General features: G+C 39.9%; 1 protein-coding gene across 4 annotated transcripts in view; it reads left to right on the top strand.

The window, feature by feature from the left end:
• LOC122185556 (core histone macro-H2A.1) overlaps nt 1-27,220 on the top strand; it is a 44,547-nt gene extending 17,327 nt beyond the window's left edge. The window contains exons 3-9 of one of the 4 annotated variants that reach the window (XM_042881462.1): nt 4,082-4,188; nt 5,693-5,890; nt 8,209-8,316; nt 14,524-14,614; nt 18,414-18,503; nt 21,356-21,530; nt 26,506-27,220. In XM_042881462.1, coding sequence (XP_042737396.1) covers nt 4,082-4,188; nt 5,693-5,890; nt 8,209-8,316; nt 14,524-14,614; nt 18,414-18,503; nt 21,356-21,530; nt 26,506-26,671 — 935 coding nt within the window. In that variant the 3' untranslated portion in view covers nt 26,672-27,220. Of the gene's footprint in view, nt 1-4,081; nt 4,189-5,692; nt 5,891-8,205; nt 8,317-12,967; nt 13,068-14,523; nt 14,615-18,413; nt 18,504-21,355; nt 21,531-26,505 lie in introns of all 4 variants that reach the window. The other 3 variants (XM_042881460.1, XM_042881461.1, XM_042881459.1) reach the window with 3 other exon arrangements.
• The last annotated feature ends 416 nt before the right edge of the window (nt 27,221-27,636 follow it).

Here is a 27,636-nt window from a genome sequence, read left to right as displayed (position 1 = left end):
TGTGGTCTTATCTCAGGCTTAAGTACAAAGATATACAACCTGTTTTCTTTTCTCTTTTTGAAATGTTGAACTGAACTTTAGAAACCTCAAGAGGGACAAAAAATAAAAACTAACCAAAAAAAAAAAAAACCCTGGTGCTTTTCTGAGTGCTGAGAACAGGCTTAGACCAGTTTTCATTACCAATATCCATTTGCCTTGTTCCAAGCATTGCAAAGGATTTTTTCACTTGTATAAATTGAATGAAACTGAAGTTAAGAAAAAATTTCCCAACTTAAAGACTTTCTTAAACTGTGTATTTTGAATCAAACCAATGTGTCCATGCTGCAGTCTGACTCCTAACACACCCACTGCTACAGAAAGTAGTTCATACATCAGTGTATCACATACAGGCATTCCCATTTAGTTTTTTCTTTCACAATTGTTTGCTTTCTTCCACTTTTTACTGGATTTTTTTCTTACATTTGCAGGTGAAGTAATGTGTGTTGTTCTTGGGTTTTTTTTTTGTTTGTTTGTTTGTTTGTTGTTTGAAATGCATTTAAAAGCACGGGGAAAATCATTTATAAGCCAACCATAAACAGCATCTCTTCCTAGTAACCTAAATTCCCATATACGAAAATTGAAGAATTATGTCTTTGAAAGCTTGTCGTGATGAACAACTCGTATATTTCCCTCATGTTAAAAAAAAAAAGTACATTGAAAAAGCTCCTTTTATAAAGTATGTCTCATAGTTGCCTTTGCCTGAGTGGTGGCCATGGAATTATTCTCTAGGGTGGAAATAACTTGGGTAAATATATGGCAGAAGCGGAGCAGACATTATGCAACCTACTTTCCTCCTTTCTGTGAGCCCTCATTTTTGCAAAGTGATCTTGCTTTGTTCTTCTGGCTGGATATATGTGCCTGGTGAGTCTGATATGGAAGCTCATAGGACTTTATTTATTTTGCCTCAGCCAAAGTGAAGCTTTACATCTTTGATTCTGTTGAATTGCATGGATATTCCTGAACGTTCATTTGATGAGAGCTCTCATAGATGATCATTATTTATTTACTTGTTCACGTACTCAGGCAGACTTTGATTGCTTTGTGTTCATAAATGAAAAATTTAGATATAATAAAATTATTAAACCTTTTACAGTATTAAAAAAAAAATAAAAAGTATGTATCTGTGCATTAGGCCCTTCATTTGGTTGCCTGTGTTCCAGCTCCATGGTGCTCTCTGTAGGGATGCTGCACATCATTAGAATGTTACCTTTAATGAAGCAGAGCTTTTCGGTGACTCAGCCCCTTGAAGCTGATAGATGGGTGCTTCCAACATTGCCCCAAAGAAGGATCTGACTGCAGAATGGGGATCAAACCAGTTTTAATTACCTTTTCTCACCTACTGCTCTTTCACCATGTGCCTAAATTCAGAGAGATTGTTCTGGAAATGTGAATCGGCTCCCTTACTGACAAGGCTGGATTTTGCCTCATTTAAGATCAGCTTAAAACATTGGATGAAACACCCTTTAAATCTTGTAGATTCAGAGTAGGATAAAACAGCTATGAAAGGGAAGATGGCTGCAAGCAGAATCCAGCCACGTATTTTGGATCCCATCCGGATCCGGAAGGTCTCCATTTCCAGGAGGATATGTAAGGGCTCTGATCTGCTGGCTTTGGATTGGGTTTGTCTCTGTCAGTTCTAAATCAAGAAGTTGTTCTCTGTATTGGCCCCATCCCCTTTGAGGGTCCCCTCTTTCTGGCCCTGTGCGCACAGCAGGGTTGTGCAGCTCCCTGTGCTGCAGGCTCTCTGCATGCACAAGCAATGCCTGATTATGGCTGGAGCTGTTAGGAGAAGGTCAAAAGAAAAAACCCACCCTCCATGCCCTCCTCCTCTCCCTGAGCTCCTCTTTTGAGGTCCTCAGCAGCAGTGCAAAGCGTTCTGTTCCCAAAAAGGAAGCGGGGTACCTCAACTTCCCTAAAGGACCATTAGAAAACTGTAATTTCAAAATGAGTTTCCTGTCCAAGGAAGAGGGCTTAGCACTTGCAAGAACAGTTCTCCACTGTACAGGGCAGACATTTGAGTTTTATGAGGAACAAATAAAACATTCCTCTGTGCTTTACAGGCATAACACTTTCTTAGACTCTTTAGTTACAAAATGACCTGCCTGCATAGCTATGCCGATGGGTTGCAGAGAATAACACGGCCCAACTGTTCAGCAGTGCCTGATGCAGTAAAGGAGCGGAGGTGGGGGAAGTTTGTTTTTTTGGCAAACCAAAAAGCGGCCTGCTGCTTGCAGCCGTGCTTTTCAGCCAGTAGTAAACTCTGAGATACAAACCAAACGATTCCTGCTCTGGAGAGGTGGAGGTGGTGGCATTGCAGTGCCGAAGAATCTTACTGAGGTCAGTGGGAATGCGCAGGGTGTAACCAAGAGCACAGCTTGCCCTTTGGAATGGGATACAGGTCCTCTGTCACAACAGGCAAGGCAGGCTAAACCACAAATGTCTGAGCTGTGGCTTATGAGAAGTATGTGGAATGGATTATGCCAGCTTAATTCTGTTCTTTGGAGGTGTGGAAAGCATAGCCAGGTTGACCTTACGCTGCTAATCCTGCTTTAAAAATAAATTAATTGTTGTCAGCATGAGATGTTATAAGAGTTCCTTTCCAGGGCTTAAACTTTGTGTTCTGTCTTGCCCTATAAAAAGTAAATTGCCCACTTTAAAGAACACAAAAATGGTGAAAGTCCACCAAAATCCTTGATGAAACTTCACTGCGGAAGCAGCTGTATGTTTTCCTGTGGATGTCACTGTTAGCTCCTTATGGGACTTGTGATAAAAAATGATGGAGAATCATGTTCAGTCTAATGAAAAGCCAGTCTGTGCTATGTGGTATTGCTTAACAGTTACTGTGTGTTACAGTGAAGGCATGTGGTCACGGGACCCTTGATTTTGATCTTTTTCATGTTAGGATTACAATCTTAATTTACTTCTATTTGCCTCTAAAGCAAGCTTATGGGAGGGCTTTCTTCATATAGTTTCTCATTAAATAGGAAAGCACTCTGATACACAGGTTCTAATGTTAAATTTTAGCTTGTTTTCATGTTCTAGGTGTATAAAAGGCAATTTTTTTTGTTTCCCTCCTAACACTTCCAGGTTTTAGAGAAGGTAGTGTTCCAAAAGCACTGTGAAACAGTCTGTGCAGAGGGAGCTGAAAGTTTGGATAATGAAAGTATGGATAATGAAGACAGTCATAGCTTGTAACTGCAAAATCAGATAAATATATGATGTCTTTTTTTCTTGTTCCCCTGGCATTGTTTTAATTTATCATGTTCTTTGCCTAAGGCTTGTTGAGTGGAAGACAGAGAAGTTAGCAGGTAAGGCTCCTGCCCTGCACTTCATAGGTCCTTGTAGGAAAGCAAGTTAATCTTTCCTAATTCCAATAACAATCATCATAGGCACAGCTGTTAAGTGTAATTTGTAAGGGCTGGAAATTTCTTTTAAGAGGATGATCAAACAAAGGAGCAAACAAACATCATTTATCAGTTACCTTTTCTGGCCAACTTCTTAAAGAGACAAAAAAAAAATCATTAAGTGTAGCATCTGCATAGCTTGTATTTGCAGTATCCTAACTTGGATGTGTGCTTATATGCTTCCATAGCATTACAGGTAAGGAACTGAGAATAGCAGTTTCTCTAGTAATTAAAAAAGTGGAAGCCATGCAAACCAGAAATCGTATTTGTGACAGGTTTTAGAAAAATCTACCTTTGTGCATCTGGTCCTGTGCCACCTTATAGAAAAGGGAACTGGGGGAAATAAACACACAGTAAGCTTGAGAAGGACACAGAAAAGTTGAGAACTTTATAAGGACGACAAAGTAAATATAGTTTAGACCACAGGTCTTCAAATGTGCATTCTGCCTTCAGTGACTGCACCTAGGAAAGCATACAGTGATTTTAGGCGTAGATGTTGAGGTTATATGACAACAGTCAGGAATAACATCGTAGTGTTCACATTTATTTATATATATTTTAATGGATGCTAAATAATACGTTGTGGTCATTAAGAACAATCACTATGTAATTAAAAGGGGCTTACTTTTTTTTCCCAGCGGAAATTCTGGAGCTGGCTGGAAATGCAGCAAGGGACAACAAGAAGGGTCGAGTCACTCCGAGACACATCCTGTTGGCTGTAGCAAATGATGAGGAATTAAATCAGGTAAGAAAAAACCCCACTGTGTGAGGGCCAGGATTTCCTTCAGGGCTTTTAAAATTGTCTTTCCATATAGCTGAACTGTAATTCAAGACCTCTGCTTCTTGAACAGCCCACCACGAAACAACCAATTCGCTCACCAGCACACCGGCTGTGTAACAAAAAGCACTCAGCTTAATTATGTATTTCAGGATACTTCCAATGTGTGAAAATATGCAGGAAATGTGGTGTGACATTTGCTTGCACTGTTGCAGTCACTTCTGTTGAAGACAAGAGCATTATCACACAAACTCTCTGAGGGCTTTTTTTCTTCATTTGTTTTTAGTCTTCCCCCTTAACCAGCTTAGGACTCCATGGGACTTATCCTGTTCCCATCGAAGTCTGTCTTGGCAACCCCAGCATGAAGAGCTCTGGAACTCTTGCAAGTCTGTGTCCTTTACAGATTTCAAGATGTCTAATTTAGCAAAAAAATAATTGGGCATTGTTATTACAGTGCTGTGGTGTCAGCCAGAGGCACTGGCCACAGTTAACGTCCCTTTTTTGGAGGTGCTGTAAAACAACATCTGATAAGATATTGTTCCAACCCTGTGTGTCGTGATAGAGCCGAAAAGAAATCATCCTCCTCCTGTTTTTGTGTGGAAGTAAATAATGCTTTCCTTTTTAATAATATCTCCTTCTGTAAGCTGAGAGCCCCACTGGGTTGTGGTTGGGGAGCAGTAAATGTGAATCAGAAGGTGGGAAATACCTGAGAGACTTTGATGTCACTGTTTCTATCTTCCCTAATACTTAATTAGTCCCAGTAAGATGTTAGGAAAAAATAAAAGGTTTAAGTGGCTTTAAATACAGACCACAATTTATTTCACCTCTGCTTTTAAAGGCTTGAATGAACTGCACACTTTTGAGTATTGATCTGCTTTTCTTCAACTACATACAGATTTTTTTGAAGAAAGACTTCCAGGTATAGAGATTTGTACAGGTGTTACCCTCCATTTCAAGTTCCTTTTTCTAAGCAATAATTTCTGTTTAAAAAAATGCCTGCCAATGGAAATTCAGCAACGGAGACATATGTTGTGTCTCACACAGCGTGGTAATTATTGCAGTCATGTATCGTGGACTTTGGGGTCCCATTCCTCGAAAAACAAAGAATCCCCAGCCACAGACATGAGGGCTTTGCAGGGCAGCCTGGTTTCTGGTAGCTGGGTAGCAGCCTTCATTGCATGGTTTCACAGCTTAATGAAGAAACAGCTCTTGTGAGAGCTCAAGTGACATTCACAGTAACAGCGTATGTGCAAGAAGAATACGTACTCCCTTTACACTCACACCTCAGTATATGATTAACTTCAGATCTTTCATGTGCTTCGTGTTGTCTTATTCAAGAAACATGTTGAAAAACATAGCAGAATCGGTTAAAACTCAAGACAGTGTATGAAGTTTGCAGTAAAAGCCATTTTCTATTGTTGGTGTGTAAATGCTGGAATTTGTCATCCGCAACTTTTATTTTTCTTATTAGCTGTTGAAAGGGGTCACCATAGCCAGTGGTGGAGTGTTGCCCAATATTCATCCAGAGCTGTTGGCAAAGAAGCGGGGCTCAAAAGGAAAACTGGAAGCCATCATCACTCCACCTCCAGCAAAGAAGGCAAAGTCTCCATCACAGAAAAAAACTGTATCAAAGAAAACAGGTGGAAAGAAAGGAGCAAGGAAATCCAAGGTAGAGTATTCCATTTATTTTCAACCCAAACAAGCTGTAGGGAACATCACCTAGGGAAGTTTAGCGTGTGGTTAAAGATAGTGACTTCAGTACAAGCACAAGCAAATGCTGAGGGAAGAGTGCTGCCCAATCCCTGCAGTATGTGGAAGAAGTGGCAGGCAGGCAAGTGATGAGTGCTTTAGTCTTCGTCAGGTTGTTGGGTGAGCACTGCTGGAGGCACCAGCAGGCATAGCAGCTGTAGGGATCCCTTTGCTGTGATTGCACAAGTGTCTGCATTGCATTAGACAGAGTCAACTTGGTTGGACTTTGAGTATATTCTAAAGTTGTAAATGCTGAAGAAAAACAGTACTCTAGGTCACTTGCCTTATAATAATGTCAGCTGCCATTAACGTGTCCGTCGTGTTTTCAGATGTTGTTTTTTTCTGTGGTTTCTGGATTAATCTTTTTGCTCCAGATTAATATAAGACTCCTCTTACTGCAGTTCATTTGCTGAAATTCAGACAGGGTGAAATAGTCCTTCTGAAGTAGGATGCAATTCTCCTGGAGCAGGTAGTTCAGGCTTCTGCAGCATCAGAGAAATTGTATTAATTGTGGTCACACACGATTTCTTTGGCTCAGCTGAAGACTCACAGTGTCCACCTGTTAGTATGTTATAAATGAGATTCTTCCATGTTTAGACTTAGTGTTTTACCAATGAATTTAATTTAAGAAATTAACTCAAAAGGAAGGTGGAGGAAGGTTGAGGGGAAGAACAAGAGGTCCAAAATATGATTTTCTTATGCTAGGAAGCCAAGAAAAACATGTAGCTGCCTTTTTTCCAATTTTAGTTTCAGTTTGCAGGAGTAGGGAATCTTTCTAATGTGTGCGTGTGCAACCAAGGAAGTTTTTTCCTGCAAAATAACCATTGTAAATCAATAGATAATGGAAGTAGGAGGAAAAGTACACACACACATTTTCCTGAATTAGACAGTGCATTTGAAAATGTTCCCTTCTGAGTCAAACAGAGCTTCTGTATTCATCCTGTGTGTCTCTCTTGTTTACTTGGTCACTATCTTTACCGTTTCACTGTGTTTTGAACTGCTGAATTTAATTCTCCCTATTAGAACACCTACTAGCTGACATTTCAAGTGCAATGCTTCTTATAACTGTGCACTAATAATTTTTCTAAATCTGGGTTGTTTTTTCTGCTTGATTACAAAAGCAGGAAGTCTGTTGCGGGTTTCTGTTTTTCTTCCACACAATAAATTGTATGGTCTCCTTTCTATATTGGTATTCAGTTAACAGTAAACTCTAGGGGAACTAAAATGGGACCCATGAAAATGTAATTTTCAAAACATTTGTGTAAAGAAAAGCATGGCAACAGCTTCTAGAAGCACAAATACACCTTTGTATCAGTCGTCTTAGTTGTTCAGCTGCAGATTTAGTTTATATGCTTTGGGAAGGAGTGATAGGAGAAAGGTGGCTGCCTAGTGTTCCATGTGTGCTTTCAGCTTCAGCACTTGTAGTGCTGAGGCAACAAAGATTTAAATGAGCTCACAAGTAGTAATTCAGTTACAACATGAAATGATTCTTGGTACCAGTTGAGTCGATAGCTGCAGCAGTCAATTCACTGTCCTCATGAAGCATCCTTTTCAAAGTGTTCTTAATTCTCTTTTTTTATTCAGTAAGTCAATTATGTCCTGCAACTTATCCTTTTACTTCAGTCATATAATTGAAAGGAAGGAATAGTGGTTGAGGAAACTGCCCCTCCACAGTTTTACTGGAGCTGAAGAAAAATGACCAGACAAGACAAAGACAAGTTCAGCCTGTTCCTTACGGGTATGCAGGCAGAAAGCACGATGTATTTCTCTTCACTGTCCCTAAGGGAAGATGCATTTCAAAACAGTGTTTCTAAAAGGTCTCATGAAACCTTTGATGACAGTCCTTCACAGAGACAAAATGTGCTGACAAGCCAGTTTTTACCTTAAAATGAATGTCTGCCTACACATCAATAGAAACAGAATTTTTGCACACAAACCATTAGAAAGCTATTAAAAGTTCATTTTATCTTTCATCATTTAATGCATTCGTCCCCTCAATTGTGTGCAATCGTAGGCAAGAGAGGAACATAAAGATATGCAGACATTGAGGTCATTTTTGCTGTGATTCTTTCAGCTTTTATCAGCCACTGCAGACTCACAGATAAAATCCAAACGCCAATGTTTGTAGTAGCATTTTATTGCTGGGAAGCATTTGTGTGTGTCATATTTGTTAGTGTTATTAAACGCTGTTTTACCCTGAGTCTTGAGTTAATTAATTAACTCTGTTTTTGGAAGAAGAAGCAGGGAGAAGTGAGCAAATCAGCCAGTGCTGACAGCACAACAGAGGGAACTCCTGCAGATGGCTTCACGGTCCTGTCTACAAAAAGTCTGTTTCTTGGCCAGAAGGTATGCTCATGCATTTGTGTAGATGAATTCTTATTTGTCTGTGCTGCTTAGGGAACAGCCCTCCCACCACCCCCTACCCCCAGAACATCCAGGTACAATTGATGTTTCTCCACTGCGCGTGTGGAGGTGTATGAGATCAGTTTACAAACACAGAAATTCTCTGAAACAACTTCTAGAACATTTTTAAAATACATAAACGATTCTTCATAAGCCTACATAATTAAATATTCAAATAGAAAGAAAGCCTGTGTGCTTGTAATCTATCATGCCTTACCCACAGACAGCACAATTGCCACAGCTAAGCTTTTGCCAAAGACAAAATTACTGTAAGAATAAAATGGCTTTTCTGAAGGGCATCCCACCTCATTGCTGATGTGGAGGATGTGCAGTTCTTAATCAGAACCTCTTTTAGACCTTTGTTTATAATAGATGTCTCGTGTTCTGTTCTATTTTTTTATTATTTTTTGCGATAGTTAATGCTGTGTAATAATGAATGATGCTTTTATGAAAAGCTGGGAGTCCATGATCTTTTTTTCTCTGTGAATATGCTTTGGGACATGGGGTGGTTTGATGCAAACACATCTGTTTAAAAAGACAATTCATTTGAAGAGACAGTTGAATAAGTTAATTTGGTCTTTTATCTTGGAACCTGCCTTTAGTTTGCAATACTAAATTTTATTAAGTAAAACTGCATCTTTCTTCTATCATTCAGTAATCAGATCATTGTGTTGTAAGCCATAAAAGATGAACCATTATTGTCCATTGTGGGATGTATCCTCTGACCCGTTTCTATTTCATATTGAGGATGTTCTCCATTTATCCTTCCACAATTTGTTCGCTAATTTTAACGTGCATGAAAGTAACATTATTTCTTGTAAGACTTGTTTTCCACTGTTAATTGTACACTGAGAGCCAGATTATGAGATCAGTAGGGGTTTTTTTTGTTAGTTTTTTTGTTCTTTGACTACCTCTAGGGGAGTGGTTTACAATGTAATTTTAAAGACTTGCAGATGACTGAATTAGAACCCAAAACTTACAGACTAAGTTGCTGTATGAAGAAGGCTAAGAGTGTAAGGCTTTTGGGTCTGACTCTGAGCTCCTTGTAGTTACCATCAGAAATCTGTAATAGGAAGTGATGTTGTGTTCTAACAAGATTGGCCCTGCAGATCAAGGGGGCTTTGTTACTGGGCTCAGAGGAAGAGAGTTGTGAACTCCAGAACTGCTTTAAAGCAGTGATGAGTAAAGCCTCTGTCTGTTGTGGACTTTCCAGCAGTACCTTGTATGGGAAATGGGCTTTTTGGCTTGCTCATACTCTTGTGAATGCAGCTCCAGATCACTGGTGCTTTGTATCCATCCTCACACTGTTTCTTCACCTGTTAGGGCTGCATTTTTACCATTGACACTTGTAACAAATATAAGAATGGTCAGTATCTTGTTATGTGTCACTGCAAAATGAAGCTCTTTGATGCTCTGATGTACCCCCAAAATAGCACGTTTAGACCAACCCGAATTCTTTCAAGCACTCTTGTTAAGAATGAAAAAGAGAGAGCCTAGAATACAAAATCTTTGCCCTGTGGTGATCAGACATCTTATTTAGCACACAAACCAAAAGACATTCTTATTACGCTGGCTTATTCCTAAAAGTATTTTAAAAGTATTCTACAGAATACTGTGCACGACAGTAATAATTTGGAAAAATTATTCTCCAAAGATGCATTTTCCATATGATCAAAATATTTGTTTTCTAGTGATTTTAAAAAAGAGCAAAGATAAAATATTCAGCCATGGAATCAGTGGGACTTCAGTGCTCCCTGTCCCCTAAACTTGGGCTGGGCCAGAGCATCTGCTGCCATGCAGGTATGGCAGTCTGGGGTCTCACTGCCAGTTGTGGGGCTTTATAATTATTTCTGACGTGGAAATCCCAGATAATTGCTTATTTATTTTGGAAATTTAGAAATGGAATGTAGCAATTATCTTTAAAAACAGCCGTGACATTGAATCAATTAAATGCTTCTATGTAGCCACTGCTATATGCAATTGATGTTTAAAAAGATAACGTTGACTTTAAAATGCCTTAAATTAATGCCACATGATATTCATAAACGTAACAACGAGAATTTTCCTCAATAGCTGTTGTAGACAACAGTGCTGTGGTTCGATTCCTTAGGCTCCTGCATGGTGCTTATTTTGGGAGCATGTGAGGACAACAGGTGACTGCCTGGTTGCAGGATGACCTTTCTTCCACTCAACATAACTTCACTGCTAAACAGCATTTTGAGGGAGGGAAAAGCTTCTGGCCTCTCTGGGGTCGAGAAGACATCAGGTGGTTCAGATCGAGGCCTGGGATATAGGAGTCCTGGCTTCTGGATTTGGCCAGCTAAGAGACACGGTGAATCACCTCTTCTCTCCCTGTTGCTTTCCCCATTTATGGAATGGAGATGCAACTACACTCCTGACACGGATGGTAGAAAAGCTTAATGTGTTAAAACATTTTGAGCTGTTCAATTTGAAAGTAAAAATATTCCTACTGATCATAGCTGGTTAATTAGTCTTGTATTTCTGTTCTGTGTGTTCTTAATGGAAAAGTGAGCTACAGTGCGAAGTGTCAGACCTCAAGCCTGAGCATCAGAGTTTGGGCTTTCAGAAAAACAGCAGCATGTTGGGCTGCAAAATCCATCCTCACTTTGCACTATGAAACTCATCCTAGGAAAACTTCCAGTCATTTGAAAGTTGCACATGGATGTGCAAGTAGGTTTTTTTCAGGGTGGCCCTTTAGAGATTCGTTTCTTCTGTCTCAAATAAATGCTTCATACTGTTAAAAAAGTAAAATTAAGCAATTGCTCTGTTTAGTTCTATGGGAAAAGTTTAATTTGTGCTGTACTGTTTGACAATCAGCTAACATTGCATTGAACAGCACGTGCAGAATTGAACAAATAACACTTAGCTGCCGACACGAGTCATCAGTAATGGGCAGCTTTGTAAGCATTTCATTGTTCCTGTTAAGTTGAAACTTTAAGTAGCAGCTGGTTGCTCTGTAAATCCCTTCTGTAAGTAGGTGCAGAGATAATTTAAGGTCTGAAACCAACACACTGCACAGCTGATAAACCTGGGGCAAAAATTTGTAGAACTTGATTAGGGATCAAAAAGATTCACCTATAAAATGGATGAAATGTGCTTAGGAACATACTAAAATCTCCACAAAACAGTCTTTTGGTGTGTGCATGTATTTTGTTTTTGGATATTTTTTATTATTACGATTTCAAAATTCATAGTTTATTTAATATTTTGGTTTGGTTTTATTTGACTTCCTTTTCTTTTTTTTTTTCCTAAACAGCAGTTGCTTGTAGTCAAACTCAAGACTCAAACTCCAGTATGAATAACTCACCAGGTGTGAAGTATTAAAGGACTCTCAGCTATTTGGAAAGCAAGCTTGCTTCAATTTTTATTACAGACTCCCAGACAGACCCATACTTAAAACAGGGCTGAATTACACTCATTTTTAACCAGAATCACCCTATTTTGAGGGAATGCAGTTTACTCAGGGAACATATGCAAATTATATCAAATTGCCGACTTTTAAAAAGAGAAAGAAGGTCAATTCATGCAATCACATGAATGAAACGGGAAAACTTAAATGGATGAACGTTGGCCTCCTTGAACGACCCATTCGTTTGTATTGGTTTCATGAATTGATTCGTGTTCCCTATTAATAAAATCACATAGACGTGGAGAAGACACAAAGAGTTAAGTTTACAGAATGTGGGTTACAAACCAAGAGACGAAATTTGGTTTTTGGTGAGATTAATTGCCATGTTTGACTGTATGTCTTATGTTTCATATGTTGAGGATGTGGGCTTTGGGTTAGAAGGAAAGCCTCCCTTAATTTCAGTTGGCTTGAAGGGTTGCATAAATGAATAAGAACTTATTTTTTGTAGTTGCTTTCCATGTGCCCCAATTAGCTGGCAAAGCAATCATTTTAAAGGTGTATACATATTGTAGATATAAGTTATGATGCAGTTGTTCTGTTTGACGTAACAGTGCCTGTTTACAGTACTGGATCGGGATGGCACCAGCAGAACTGTGTGTGAAAGCCAAAGTGACTGCAAGGCAGGAGATGGTGACAGGAGCATGGAAAGAAAAAAGAAGTGCAGCCTTTTATTAGGGTGGAGTTGTCTCTAAAGACAAGTGCCTCCTTTCCTAAAGACGTGCTCAGGCTCACTGGCTTCAGTAAAGAGAAGCTGTGCCTTTCATCCAGTTTGAGTGCTGAACAGCCACGGCACATCCCTGCAGTGGGTGCATGAGAGATGATCAGGGTGTCCTTCATCTGTCCTCCAAGAAGAGACAAATGCCTTTTTTATGATGCTGAAATAAGAACCTCCAATAGAACTCAGCACAAAGCCAAAATAGGGCCTTGTTGGTAGGTACATTTATTTCCTCACAGTGTCAACAGTGTTTGAGTCTTGGGCTTGATGTTTTCAATTGTTTAATTATTTTTTTTTTATAACAGCCCTCCTTTATGACTTGCCTTTTATTTTGCATATTTGTTTGCAGTGATGCTATCTCCATCTGTGTTGCAAAGCTCACTTTTCTGCAGCTTCTCTGTGATTTCCCAGCTGTCCTGTTATTTCCCACCTCATGCTTTTCTTTTCAGCTGAACCTTATTCACAGTGAAATCAGTAATTTAGCCGGCTTCGAGGTGGAGGCCATTATCAATCCTACCAATGCTGACATTGACCTTAAAGATGACCTAGGTAAATGGGGCATGGGTTGACACAACTAATGGTCACATGGAAATTATGGAACCCAGAATTTACTCTCTAGGGCTTCGTTCATGAAATAAGAGCCAAAATTCTAATCTTCCAGGTTCTCTCTTGTTGAAGAACTGTATTCAAAAGACATTCTCACCAAATCTGAAAACTTGCAACAACTGCTAGCCTTCAAGTTGAATTCAATTTAAAAAATCATTTAAATTCTTTTCCATAATGATCATATGTGACTGTTAGCTATTTTGGGGGGTTTTTATGTGGCTTCTTTGAGGACTAAAATACTTTTTTTGTCAGGTTGTTTTCAAAATAAGCAGTTTCTCCATTCTGACTGCAATCTCTGATGTTATCTCTTTTTCCGATACTCAGAGTAGGCATGACGCTTCTCAAAGAGGAATGATTAAACTAGACCCAAATTTTCTGTATCTTAATTTCATGTGTGATTCAGTCAAATTATTTGTTTCAATTCTGTTTAGGTTGCTCTCCATCACAGTTCATTCAGCACAGTTCCATTCAGCTGAAAACAAAAACTGATAGTATACCAATGCTGAACTTGCAGATACTATCACTGATGTTGTATCGCTTTTAAACCTCCTCCTGTTCCAGATTCATCAACTGTCTGTTCTTCAGCAAGCATAAAAGAAAAATTAACTTTCCACACATTATGTGCTGCACTCCACTGTTATTTGATTATACCTGCTGTTGTTTTTTAAATGGAATGCAACCCATAATTCTGCTGCTGCATTTCCTGCTTGTAATTTAACAAGAAAAAGATTCAAGAAGGGTCATTTAAAACCAGTCTTTCTCAGGTACATGTATGTTTTTACACCTGCGTCTCATCCTTTGCAACACATAATTCGAAAATAGGCTTTACCTTTAAAATATAAACTCGATCATTTACACATTTTAAATCAAATTCAGTAAAATCCTGCCATACATTGCTTCCTACATATGAAGGAAAACGTCGGTTTTAGAAACCAAGTAATGAATTGCTATGCGTATGAAGACGAGTTCCTGTCAGCTTATTGATGCTGACAAAATGGAGAAACTAGTTATTTTGTTTGGCTTGACAATCATGAATTTCTTTTTTTAAACAGATTCCATATTTTAGTGTCATGCTCTGTGGGGAACTAGTTGTTCTAGGGTGCTGCCAAGTGAAATGGGGTGTTAGCTGATCTTAAATCTTTGGAAATGATCTCGTGTGATTGCTCTGACTTGTCATTTTAACATCTATTTGATCATGTCGTACTCAATATTCCTCCTCCTGTTCCCTACACCCCTTTCTCTACACACACCTGCACACACCACTCAGCATTACTCCTTTGGCGCAAGGTTTGGAGATGTGAAGGTAGGAAAATAATGGACGTTGGTACATGTGTAAATGTAGAGCCTGTGCTGGGTCTCTGTCCAACGTGGTTGATATACATCTGTTTACCTGTTGTAGTTGCAAGTTGTACAGGCTGACATTGCCACGATCGACAGTGATGCTGTCGTTCACCCGACAAACTCTGACTTCTACACCGGTGGTGAAGTAGGTAATGGAAAGTTCAGTGCTGCGGAGTTTGTATGTGTGTGCATGGTCAATCAGCAGCCACAAGCTTGTTGTAGCTATGCAGATTTGCATTTATTTCTCACTTCCAGCAGTCCTGACTGATAACAAAAAGCAATGAGTTGTTGCAAACTCAGTAGGCATTCCTGATTTTTATCACCAAATCAGACTTTCAAAAGTAACGATAGAACGCACTGCCAAAATTTGAAGTGCAAGAACAGCGTATGTACAATGCAGGCATGCGACCAAGGAAAATGAACTACAACACTGTATGACATGGAATACAGCTTATGCCTTGATCTTTAGAATTCTGGCCAGTTCCAGTACACTCTCTCCATGCCAAGTTTCAGATGTTCACATCTGACATGCTGGATCTAGCCCACCTTATTTTCTGAGCACTTTTATGATGGATTTGCTTTTTCATGTTTTAACTCGTGGACCAATTACCTTGTAGCCCTGCTCAGTGGTTGCCTGTGTCACCAGCATGTGGATAGACACACCAGACACATTTTTCATGCAGTTAGTCATCTAAGCTGCACTGATGAGTTAAGGTGTTACATATTACAGACGTCTTCAGTAGTTATCTCTGCTTTGCCCTGAGTAACTCCTCTCTTGGTTATACCTTTAATTGAAGGATGTTACAAACAGGTAGCCATGCTTTACCTGATCTGCCTTAGTAATTTGAGAAGGCAAAATCAGAATTGGGCTGAATGTGGAAGTTGCTGATTAGGGCGATGACACCATACTTAAATAAATCAACTGCACGATCCCAGCCTCTTACATTTCCATCAGCCTCATCATCACTGCACAAAGGGTCTCCCCTGTAGAGGCCCCTTGTCCCACTGCAGGTCAGCAAGCCTTGCAACACCCACTGTTTCTTAAGGAGCTCCGTTCTGAGTAAGGCACAGAAGAACGCAGCCCTTTGTGGCCTGTTAGAGCGGGAACAGCTGCGACTTGGCTGGCTAAACGTTATGCAGAGACATGAAAAGAAGAGTGTCATAACTCCCTTGATCTGAAGAATACGCTTCTAAAGCCTGTCAGGCTCATTTAGACAAGGTGCTCGTGTCCTGCCCTTTGGCAGAGAAATGCTCAAGAAGCTGCTCTACAAAGACAATTTTCTCTCAGAGCTGCGCTGCTCGTACCCTAGCGTAGGTTCCTGTTGCCTCTGACTGCTGTAAGAAAGAATAGAAGTGCACAAATGCCTAGCTTCCAGTGATTAACTTTTACCCATCTAAATTCATTTATTTTTTAATTATTTTTTTGTTGTTGTTGTTGTTTTTTTTCCCCTAACAATGTAAGTGTACTGGGGGCTTACCCTGAGAATTTTAGAGCCTAAATTTCTGCTAACGCTGTTTTCAACACTGATACCAATGCCTGCTTCAAAAGCATGAGATAATGACCTTATTCTCATGGGAGTGGCACATATTTATGCCTGTGAGCAAATAAGCTACTAACCTTGAAGCTCTGAAGCGAGACTTCCGTTCCAGAAAGTTGCTAATGTAGTGGAAAATGATTCAAGGCAGTGTGTTCTTTCCCATTGACAACATAGTCCTGAAATATCATTTCAATATAAAATGAAAGATAATTTCAGTGTAAATCCTCACTATTAATCGGAAGAACGTGACTGAGAAGGAAGTGCAGAAAACACCACTGATAGCACATATGTTCTTCTTTCAACCATATCTGCAGGAGCTCAGTGAGATGAGCTGACAGGGTTGTTCGTTGCTTTTAATTATAAATTAATTCCCAGTAGAAGGGAAAAAGCTGATCCTTTTAGATTGAATTAGGAAAAACTAGGCTAAATTCCATTAAATGTACAACAGCTTTGCAATGGCAAAGAGATGACCCAGTTAATAGATCTTTTCTGTTCCTAGGTTCTGTTCAAGGCTTAATTATGTTTCCCCTTGAAACAAGAAAATCTAAGGATTATGAATGTCATGGGTTTAAGGACTGATCTGAGTTCATGGACTCAAGGGGAATATAACTGGAATGCATATACAGATCTGAGCAGAAGGGATGAAATACAAACAGCAGCAATACAACTAGAATGGAAAAGTCTTTCCCTCCCTATCCCTTCCCTGTCAGAGGGGTTTTACAGATCGCTCATGTCAGCCACATCAGGTAAATGGGTTCAGCCACGGCTGCTGTAAAGGCAGTGCTCCTCTGAGCCACCAGTCCTGGCCACAGCTCTCTTCATAGCCTGCTCTCCTAGGACACCTTGCTGCTGCAGATGAGCCATTGCTGTCTCATCTAAGAGATTTGCTAGATGGTGCCTTGTACACAGTTGCACAGCTAACTGAATTTCATAAAAGTCTTAGTGTGGAGTTTGTCTAAAGCTTAGACCAAAGTATTTACCTAAAAAAGCTTAACTGAGTCCATGGAGCAAAATTACACTCTGACTTACCCAGTCTGATCTTGCAATTCTGAATTAGTTATGAAAAAAGCAAAACATGAGACATACACTTCTAAATTATGCTCAGCTTTTGTATCCCAAAAGCAATAAACCAATAGGAAAATAGAGGCAGGGTCAGTTTTTGAATGAGCAAACAAACGCCTTCTTGTTTTCAAGAAACTTCTAATAATCATTTTGGAAGAAATTTAGCAACGGGGTCGAAACGAAAGCATCTGGCAGTCCTCTTAGTTCTCAGAGCTATAACTCTTATTTATTAAGCTGAACCTTGGAGGAGGGGCTCTGCTTCATGGAGCATACAGTATGTGCACTTCCATCAGAAAAACGAGTTTTTTCTTTCTCCATCAGTGAAAGGAAGGGGCTTCACTAAATAAAAGCCTAAATCTTTAGAGATCCTAGTTCTGAATTCTTGGAAATCAGTTTTGGAAGTTAATATCTGAAATCAGAGCCTTTATGATACCACTGCTTTTTACTTACCTGCCTTAATAATTAATATGCACAGCGCAGAATTATTTGGGATGCTTATGTAGTTAGGAAACTGCTTTCTTGGGCTGTTATTTTCTTATACATATATTTATACCTAAAACTAGAGCTGCAAAATAAGATCTAAACCATTTAGTGATGGACTGCCTTTGGTAAAAGCATACCTTTTGGTTGCCTTGAAACACTGCACAGCTCTTCTCCTCCCAAAATGACTTTGTCCAGCTCCTTAGCTGTAGTCAGAGAAGTTCATTGGAGGAATATGTTCCTTAGAGATTCTCCTTATTTCTGAGGCTCTTCCTCTTGGTTAAAGGTGGCTCAACAAGCTGGGCAGTTACCAAGTAAAGCAGCCCGCTGCACTCACGAGACTGTTTCATTCCTGGTGCCACCTGTTGGGGTCAGGGACCAAGATCAGGTGAGTTTCAAATTCTTATTGTGGCAAATGGCTCTTTAAAAACATTTATAAGAGAGAGGGGAAATGAATCTTAAGGGAAGGAATTATGGAACTTCAATCACTTTTGAGCTAGCACATTCTTCTGCAGCATTTCACATTGACAGATGCTCATGATAAGGAAGGAGACAGGGATGTCATGTCAGATGTTTTGACATTAAAATCAGTCTGAGGATGTTAGCAAGGGATACAGATGGAAGGTTTTGGGGTTCTTAGGGTTGTCTTTTTGTTGTTGTTTTTTTTTTCGTTGTTGTTGTTGTTATCATTGTTGTTTTTAATGAATAGCTAACTCTGAAGTCCCAAAAGGTTTAGATCTTACTTTGCAGTCCCCAAAAAAAACGTTTGGGCAGAAATATGTAGAGCGATGTAATCACAAATAATGATAAGTTTTCTCTGCTGTGGGAACCTGAGATGAGAGGAATAAAATAACAATTCTCTGTTCAGGAAGCACTTTGGAAAAGAAAGGTGGCAAGGAGTTTGTGGAAGCTGTCATTGAGCTTCGGAAAAAGAACGGGCCCTTGGACATAGCTGGAGGTGAGGCTCTGCGCTTCGGAACCACGTGGCTCCACCAGCCACACATCTGCACTCTGCTTGGGTTCCTGCTGTCCCCAGGCATCACTGCTGGTTGCACTGTGATCTGTGCTCTCCAGAGTTATAATGCACACATTAAGTAGCCATCACCAAAGTAACCAGAAAACGGCACAGTAATGTAATATTACAACTAACAGCAGGCTGTTCACAGATGCACACATACACGAGGAAAGTTGATCGTTAAGGGTACGCTTCATAAAAGCAATTAATGGGATACTTATTAATCAGGGTGGTTGAATTCAACTCTATTAAATGTCTGCTTTGCCAAGATGCCACTGACTTTCACCAAACTTAAGCACGTGCTTAAAGTCAAGCACCTGCTTAATACTTCATTTCATCAGTGCCAACATCATCACTGTAGAAGCTTATGATTTTTTGATGTGTAGTTATCAAATTTTAAGCAATATTTGAAAAAATCTACCATAAGAGTACTAACATTTGGTAATGGCAATTTGACACCATCTGTGATGTTGCTGATAGGTGCTGGTTCATATAGAATGTTGGTTCTGCCATCTGTGTTTATGCTATAAAAATAAATACAGTACCCGCAGTTTTGTAAGCCAGTTTTGACTAAAGCTGAGGGAGAGATGAAAGACTTCAGCTATGACAGAAGGAGTTGTGACTGTTTGCTTCTGGTGCTTCACACAGATTTCTTCCTTGCTTTTTAAAAACATTACTCAGTTTTTCCTTGGAATTTTTGTTTTGCTAAAATATTTGGAATCTCTCTTTTTTTCCCCTTATCTACATTACTCCTTATCTGCTCACCAATGAACAAGACAAACTGTGCTCACAAACAGATTGCAATTTGGAGGGGAAAAAAAAAAGATGTTTCTCTCAGACATCAGTGCACCCCTCAGATCTGAGCATTGCATGGCATTCTCACCCTGTGGAGAGACACATTCTACCCCAGAGAACCTGACTGCTAGAAAAGATTGGACACGAGTCAACTTCCCCATTAATGGATATGCAGTTTTCAGATTTCTCAGTAATATGGGTTTCCCTTTTCATAAAATAACCAGGATCCTTACCTGGACCATGACTGTAACTAGCACAGAGCGATGCAGTGGTTCTCTTTGTTTGTTTCTATAGCAAAACTTATTTCCCCTTTCAGAACATTTGCATTTAAAGAAAGGGACAGCTGCTCTGGGTAATTAACAGCTGTCTTCAACAGAATCCTAATTGAGTTAATGACTACTCTCTGTCACTCCCTGTCTGAGGAACACTAAAGTTGGCGATGTATATCAATACGACATTTTATCCTTTCAGTGTGAAGGAATTACCAGCATTTCACATCTGACTAGAGATATGTCAGCTGCTTTGATGAGATTTCTCTTGGATTTATGATGTAGTCTGGAGCTGCCAACATTTTAGTTGCCTTTAAGGACAAGTTAAAGTTGCCTGGAGTTGAAGCTGTGGATTCGTAGATTCTCAACACATTGAATAAGAGCATCAGCCCTTGTGCTTCCATTGTCCTTTCAAATGTATTCTTTTGAAGAGTCACTCAGAATGTCACATGGCAAAGTCTATTTTATGTGATAGTAGCACCCAAAGTTCTCTACTGTATTTAAGTTAAAAAAACACTTCATAGAGATTCCAGAATGAAGTAGAGGATGCCTGGCCTCTCAGCACCTTTACAAATCTGATTTTTGTAAAGGTTCCTGGTATTTTTCCTACTGTTTTGGAAGATGCAAGCTTTGGTTTTTAACCTGTGTTTTTGCAGTCTTATATTTTTGTATCCCACAGTCTGTTAGAGGGCTGACTCTTGGTGAAGGTTCAATGCATGATCCTGTAAGACAGTGACAAGTTTCTAATTGCAGCTGCAGACCTGCGAGTTCAGCTGCCATTTCTGATGCTCTTATCCAGCTTTCTGGAGACTCACTGGCTGTCAGTGGGCAGCAGGCAGTGCTCCTTTGCCTTGGTAATCCTTCTGTGTCCCTGCCAGCATCCCGGTGATAGCATGCAGCTGGTGTGGTTAAAGTTCCCTGTACATACAAGGCTTCACCTGTTGGTGTATAAACAGTGTGAATCCAACTTTGTAAAGCTATTACTGCATCCTGTCCAACTGTCTGTCAAAACTGTGGAAAAAAAGAGTCACTTCAAAGTGGCATTGTGTAAGCAGTCTCAGATGAGCCATTGACAGAAAAACTTGAATAGAGCTGGGCCCAAAGTTATGAAATGGCACAAAATATCTTCTCTACAATTACTCAGAAACAAAGCTGGAAGGAAAAGCTTTAATTTACCTCTTTTCCAGCCTTCCCTACCAATTTGTGGAACACTACAAGCTCCAAACTGATCCAATTTGGGTTTCATTATTATCAGAGGCTAGCTGGAAAAAAAAAGTTTAGCAAGAGTAGCTGAAGGTCACACAAGTCATAATTCCAGCAGGGCAGCATCCTAATACTTATTGTAGCTCTGCTTTAAACTCTGAACCAAAGCAAGATCATCCCTAGAACGGATTTACATTCTAAGAGATTACTGCCTTTCTTCTCAGACATTGCACAGATTTCCACAGTCCCCAGTATAAATGCATTTCCTTTGATGTCAGTCATGAATTCTTGCTCTCCAAAATAAGCTCTATTATAGTTATGATGTATAAATTACCGTGGCAAAGTACAGCTGGAAATAGGAAAGTCTCTGTAATCATGTTGTTATATTTTAAAACTGTGTGATTTCTAATCTGAAACACTCAGAGGGGATAAAGGAATATCTGTCAATTGTTTGTTATTTTAATCACATATGCATTCTTTGAATGCTATGAGAGGAAGGAGTTATGTTTCACTTTCGTTTCTTACTAGCTGTTGTCAGTGCTGGCCATGGATTGCCTGCAAAATTTGTGATCCACTGTAATAGCCCAGGCTGGGGCTCAGACAAATGTGAGGAGCTGCTGGAAAAGACGGTGAAGAACTGTTTGGCTCTGGCTGATGAAAAGAAGCTGAAATCAATTGCGTTTCCTTCAATTGGCAGTGGCAGGTAAGGCTGTTACACAAGCCTGATGCTTGATACTGACCACGTTTTCTAAGTGTTATCATTCCTGTCTCTTCTTACATACAAAACTCATTTCTACCATGCTAACTTCATTCTTGTTCATTCATTTGAGTTCCCCAAATTAAGTGTTTCTTCTAGGTTCCTTCAAGCTGCACATGGAGCCTGTAGTATTTTCCCAACTTTGGCACATCTAGCATAATCCCTGCAGTCTTAAAGCATACAAACAGATTAAAGAGCAAAAGTGCCTTTGAACAGTGTATCAATTTGAGATATAGAGGAGAGCATGAAGAAATAAAGTCTATTTTACCTGGTTTTAGCACGTATCTAAACCTACTACAGTTTTGGGATGGCTAAAAGACATCTTAGCATTTGTGTAAGCAGCAGACCTGAGGAGTCTTGATTCTCAGGATTTGCAGAGTCACTTCAAGCTTTCACCCCAAATCCACAAACTAAACTCCACAAAGTTTACATCATGGGGCTCTTCCAGAAAAAAAGTTATCTTAAAAGTCGTTGCCAAGATTTTTAAAGCCTAAGTCTAAAGTTCATTTCTGTAGTTTTGTGCAGGATGCTCAGTGCCATTAGGAAGTTGAACAACGTCCTTAAGAATCTAAACGTAGACTAGAATTTTGATGAACTTGGATTTGAGAAGGGAGGTTTGAATCATATGGCCTTTGCTGGCTCACTGTGAAGACCTAATCTATGCTGAATTACACAGTAGTATACTTAACCCTAAACAACTGCCACTTTCAAAGTTGCCATGAAAGAAGTTGGCTGATCTTCTGCAAGAATGTCCTTCCCATCTTGTAACGCTGGATTCTCCTGAGCTGTTCTTTGAAGAGCAGAAAACACCGCTTGAGTTTTAGGGTGAAGAACTATGAAGAAGCAGAAGTTTCACTAGGATGGTTAATACAAGTGTCTTGCATCAGAAAAAGCTGCAAATAAGGCTGTTTTGAGTGGGTGTCATTTTACAAAGTTTGCTTCTGTTACTTCCTTAAAACCGTGCTACAGTGGAGGATCCATACTGACCCGTTGAACTGGTAGCTGTTGGTTGAAAGGCTACTCAGTGAAATGAAAAGTTTTCTGCAGAATAATCCCAAATCCACAAGCTAGGCTATTCTGTGAACTGCCCTTCTGGAGAAACTGTGCTGTGCCACAGACTGTAGAGTAGCTAAGGAATTCAGTATGTTGGTGCCTAAAAGCGAGGCTATGAGAAGTGTGTTCCACAGAGCTCTCTTTTCTCCCATTTCAGACTGTTGTTGCAAAGCAGTTAATTGATAGTGGGAGATGATGAAACCCTGAATAATCATAAGATCCACGTTCTGTTATGAAATCCAGTTACTGACAGGCAGGATCCGCAGCTGTGTTAACTTGGCGTATGCATGTTGCTCTCACTCAAGCCAATTGAAGTGGTGCTTTTAAAACATGGAGAGAAATCAACTGGCATGGAGAAACATATGTTGTTTATTTTCCCTTTTTTCTTTAATTAGAAATATTCAAGCATAAATTAGTTTTTGAGAAAACAGAGTATATTCTGCCAGTACTCTTTACTTGTTTTTTTATGAAGTCAGAAGTGTTAAAAAAGTAAAGCTTTCAAAGACAGCAAATACCAAAGACACCACATGTATGCAGCTGTTCTAGTACAGACATCTGTCAAGCAGACATCACCCAATAAATCCACATAAACAGTTTCATTCTCTTTTATAGTTGAGGAATGGGATTACATGAGGGCAGTTCAAATAAATCATGGGGGAAAATAAAATAGCATACTTGTAGCATTCAGTGGGCCAGATGCACAGAAACAGCCAACTCGTGGCAAGCACAAACTGAGTGCTGTACAAAGGTAGCCTGGAGTTCAGTCTGGTAGGGCCAGCAGTAGAACAGAGAAAGAAGGGTTTGAAATTGAAAATAAAATAATCCTTAAAGTGGGGATTTCATTCTGAGGCTCTAATTTTGGACAGAATTGACACCAGCTTGGCTGAATTCTCAAACAGCCTTTTCACAACACCGTAACTCAGACCAGAAGGTCATTGTAAGAGGCTTCTGTTTCACCTTGCAGCCCATACGTGGCCACTGGTCAGCATCCTACTTCTGATTTCCCCCCCCCCCTCCATCTGTTTATTTCCCCTACAGTGGCCCTGATGACTCATTTTATTCAGCTCCCCTGTGTGCATGCCTCCCTTTGAGGAGTCTCCTCTCTTTCACCTGTTGCGACCACTTTGCAGGAGCATCAAGAAGCTGTGTGACTTCAGAATCCACTTTAAACAATTCAGAAACAGGGTATACCTTGATTTTTGTGTTCTCCTTCATGACTGGTCCTTCTTAGGAGCAGAATTCCTCAGATGTCTGCTTTCTATATATGCCAGGATGCAGCATTCATAATTAACTAGCAGACAATCAGATGTGGAGGCATACTGACTCGATGCCCTCTTCTCTGAGTAAGCCAACAGTAGGAAGTAGCTCTGGTGTCTAAACTGCTGTCAGATCACACAACTTATTCTCACCAGCCAACTCAGTCAGCTTTGGAAATGTACAAATGTTTTCAGAATGTTTTTTTTTTTCCCCCTCTTCTGCTCCAGTAAGGAAAAAAAAAGTGTTCTTTTTCAGAAAAGAAAGAAGCAGATGTACTATTCCATGTAATCACTCCTGAAATATCACATGTACGTCTTCAGGTGGCATGAATAACATCACATCATAGGCAGCAGTACTACAGAACTCCTCATGCAGTGTATTTTGTGGTAAGGTAATGTGCAGTGAACTGTCCACGACGTAGGCAATTGCCTTTCTCATTTTATGTCCTACTGCATATAATGTTTTATTATCAGTTTGGTGCTTCAGTAGGCAAATACTAAGTCACGATGCACCTGTTAATGGCAGAGGTGAATTGAACCCAACTTCTATTCTATGTTTCTTTAAGGTTTTGAGGAAACTGAGAAATCCATCTGTGTGATCTGTATGTTATTAATATTGCCCGATGTTATGTGTCAGTATAACACACTTCAGTTGGCTCAAATGAAAGACTGCATTAAAGGTCATCAGCATTCTCTATTTTACTTAACTTTCTAAAGCTTCCTTCAATAGAGAAATGTGATTTTTTTTTAATTTTCTTGCTGTTTGTTCTCCCTTGGAGACTACTCACACACTGCTTGAATTCAGCAGCAGAGCTTCTGCTGACAGAAGAGTTTAAATTCTGGAATTCTCTTAAGTTGTACCATTCCTATCATTACCACATTCCAATAGCATGATGAGTGCTGAAAGAAAGATACATCTCTGAAAGCTGCTAATCGCTGTAATGCATGTAACGTGATTAAAATCACAGCAGTGACAGCAGAGCAACAAGATCCCTAACTGCAAGTGAGGATTCACTCCAACACAACAGCAGTAAGCACAGAAAGAAGAGAAAGCAGCTGCTTGCTTTCAGAAGGACTCAGGCACACAGGGACCTCCAGAGAGATACCCTTACTTCCAGTGCCAGCACTTAAATGAGGTGTGGGAAGGGGTGGATCCTGGCTCCAGCTCTTCCGTCACTCAGGTACACTGCATGCACCTGAGCTCCCCTGTGTTGGCCCTGCCTCCCCACCAGGTGCTCCATCTCTGCTTCAAGACATGACGTAGCATTTCCACTACAGATGTAGCTATATGGTTATGTCTCTTTAGGGATAGGCTGAGTTGATGAGGCTGTGGGACTTGTACAGAAGTAGTTTCTGTGAAGATATTGTTCTTAATTATAATGAAGAAAGGAGGAAGATGTGATTCGTAGTAAGGCAAAAGATTGGTAGTGATCTGTAGAGAAACAAAAGAGGGTGATGTGCTTGGAAAGTACAGTCTTCACAATTAAGGAAAACATGTGTAACTTCTTCATCCCTTCCTCTGCTCCTTGCACGCCTCTTTTTATTGATTGCATCATTAAATTAATTCTGTTGCTGTATTGTTTGTGTACATAACTCTTAGAAAAATGAATCACGCTTATCAAACCTGTCACAGACGTGTTTGCACTGTGATTTCAAGCATCCATATCATCCAGTGCTATGCTGCGGCTGCTCTCCACGGCTCCCCTCGTGGCAGCACTAATTTCATGATGTCCTCCAGTTTGAGCTTCCATGAGGATGCTGGCTCATACTGTTTCCAGGTAACCAGTAGCACAGTGGGGTCACTGGATAAGCCTGATAGTACTTCCATAGGGCTTGTTCTGCCCCGTGTCACTGATGCTGACTGAGCTCTCTCTTCCTCTTTCTAAGCACGTGCAGCAGGAATTTTCCCTTGTCGTGTGTAATTGTAAGCAACACACACACTTGGAAGAAATAATACAAAGAAAATAATTAGTTCCATAGGCTGCCATACTGTGACACCAGCTGCATTCTGCTGACTTCCAGGTGGCTGTGGTTCTAGTCAGAAACAGCTATTGGTTTTTTTCTTCGTCAAAAAATAACGGCAATAAACTTGGAAAGAAAAAACAAAACACACTGACTTATGGAATTACAAGGAATAAAAAAGAAAAAAAATCTCTCTGTTATCAAAATTACAACTGTTACCACCCACCTCCATTTCTGTATTGAAAATTCATCTGAGAATGGTTTTAGTACATCCTTATCACTGTTTGCCTAAGAAAGATTTGAGTAAATACACACTTTATAGCAGTATTGACTGTCATACCTGTAAGCGCATGGTTTAGCTGCCCGCTGGATGAGAACAATGCAGCCAGCAGATATTGAAGGGTTCGACCCATTAAGTGTGGACTCTGCATTCCTATTTTGGGAATGCTTTCTTCTGTTTGAGCATTTAAGTCTTGCCTAAACAAACAACTTTGTAGCTTCTAATTCAGATGGTAAACACTGGCTTTGTAGCTTTATTTACTGTGCTGCATTAGGAAAAAGCCTGAGCATTCCCTGCAAGTTTACACTATCAAAGTCTTGTTCAGCAGGGCTTGATTTTCTGTCTTCTCTTTTTTTGTCTCTCCTACCAGAAACGGTTTCCCAAAGCAAACGGCTGCGCAGCTGATCCTGAAAGCCATCTCCAGCTACTTTGTGTCAACAATGTCCTCTTCAATCAAGACGGTGTACTTTGTGCTCTTTGACAGTGAGAGTATAGGGATATACGTGCAGGAAATGGCCAAACTAGATGCCAACTGAGCACAGAAAGCTGCAGTACCAGCCCCTTCCTACCCTTCCTCTTCTCCAAAACCTTAACTCATTGTGAAGCAGAGCATCCCTTATTTTAAATTTTGCTCATCTAGGGAAATAAAGGTGGTTTTTTGGATTTATTTTAGTTTTGTTTTTTTACTTTCTAAGATGTTTTATGTTGGCACTGATAGTTGGCATTACTGCTGTTAATGCACTGTACCCCAGGCATTGTCTGAACTTAGTGTAATCTAGGAGATTTTATAGTTTTATTTTAATGAAGTATGGATCGAAGCAGGAAGCTGTTAGGAAAACGTAGTCTTTTACTTGTGAAAGAAACAGGCCGACCCTATTTTGTAACTGTGTTGTGGTGCTTTATCAATACATTGAGTGGCGTTCCTTTCATTTTTTAAAAGAACAGATGCTATAAACCTAATTTGTGTTTGTTTATTGTCTTAATGATAAATCTGGAAAAGAAAAGATACAGAGACCCTCTTGTCCTTAATTATATTTACAATTTTGAAATCGTGTGAATTGATTTAGTAAAATGTTTGAACTGTTGCTGTTGGTGTAGTGGAATTTTTCTGTTAAGTCTTCATTTTTTGAATTCAGGGAAGTTAGCTGTGAGAATTGCAGCAGATTTCAATTAGCAGCCTGGAATCTGGTCTGGAGACGCTGGGCATCTTGTATGCACTGAGTGGATGTCTGCACACTCGGTCACTCTCACAACTGACCCTTTCTTCTGTGAGCATTCAGACTTTCCAGTTGGTGCTTCAGATCTCCCATAGAAGAAGCTGACTTAATTGGCTGCTTAGTGTGAGAGATCCCAGCCTTTTAAATCAAGTAAGGCCTAGGGTTTTTTTGAACTAGTTCCAGTCACTGAATATTGGGTCGTTTGAAGCCATTCTGTATGATTTCCACATCTTTATGAGCCCAGTTTGCACTGGTTGCCATATCGCTTGCACAGCTGAAATCCA

The sequence above is a fragment of the Lagopus leucura genome, unplaced genomic scaffold, assembly GCF_019238085.1.
Source record: "Lagopus leucura isolate 7727_CA_CO unplaced genomic scaffold, USGS_WTPT01 Super-Scaffold_100030, whole genome shotgun sequence".
NCBI lineage: Eukaryota > Metazoa > Chordata > Aves > Galliformes > Phasianidae > Lagopus > Lagopus leucura.
Note: the sequence above shows the minus strand (reverse complement) of the source record. Positions and strands in the feature narration are given on the sequence as shown.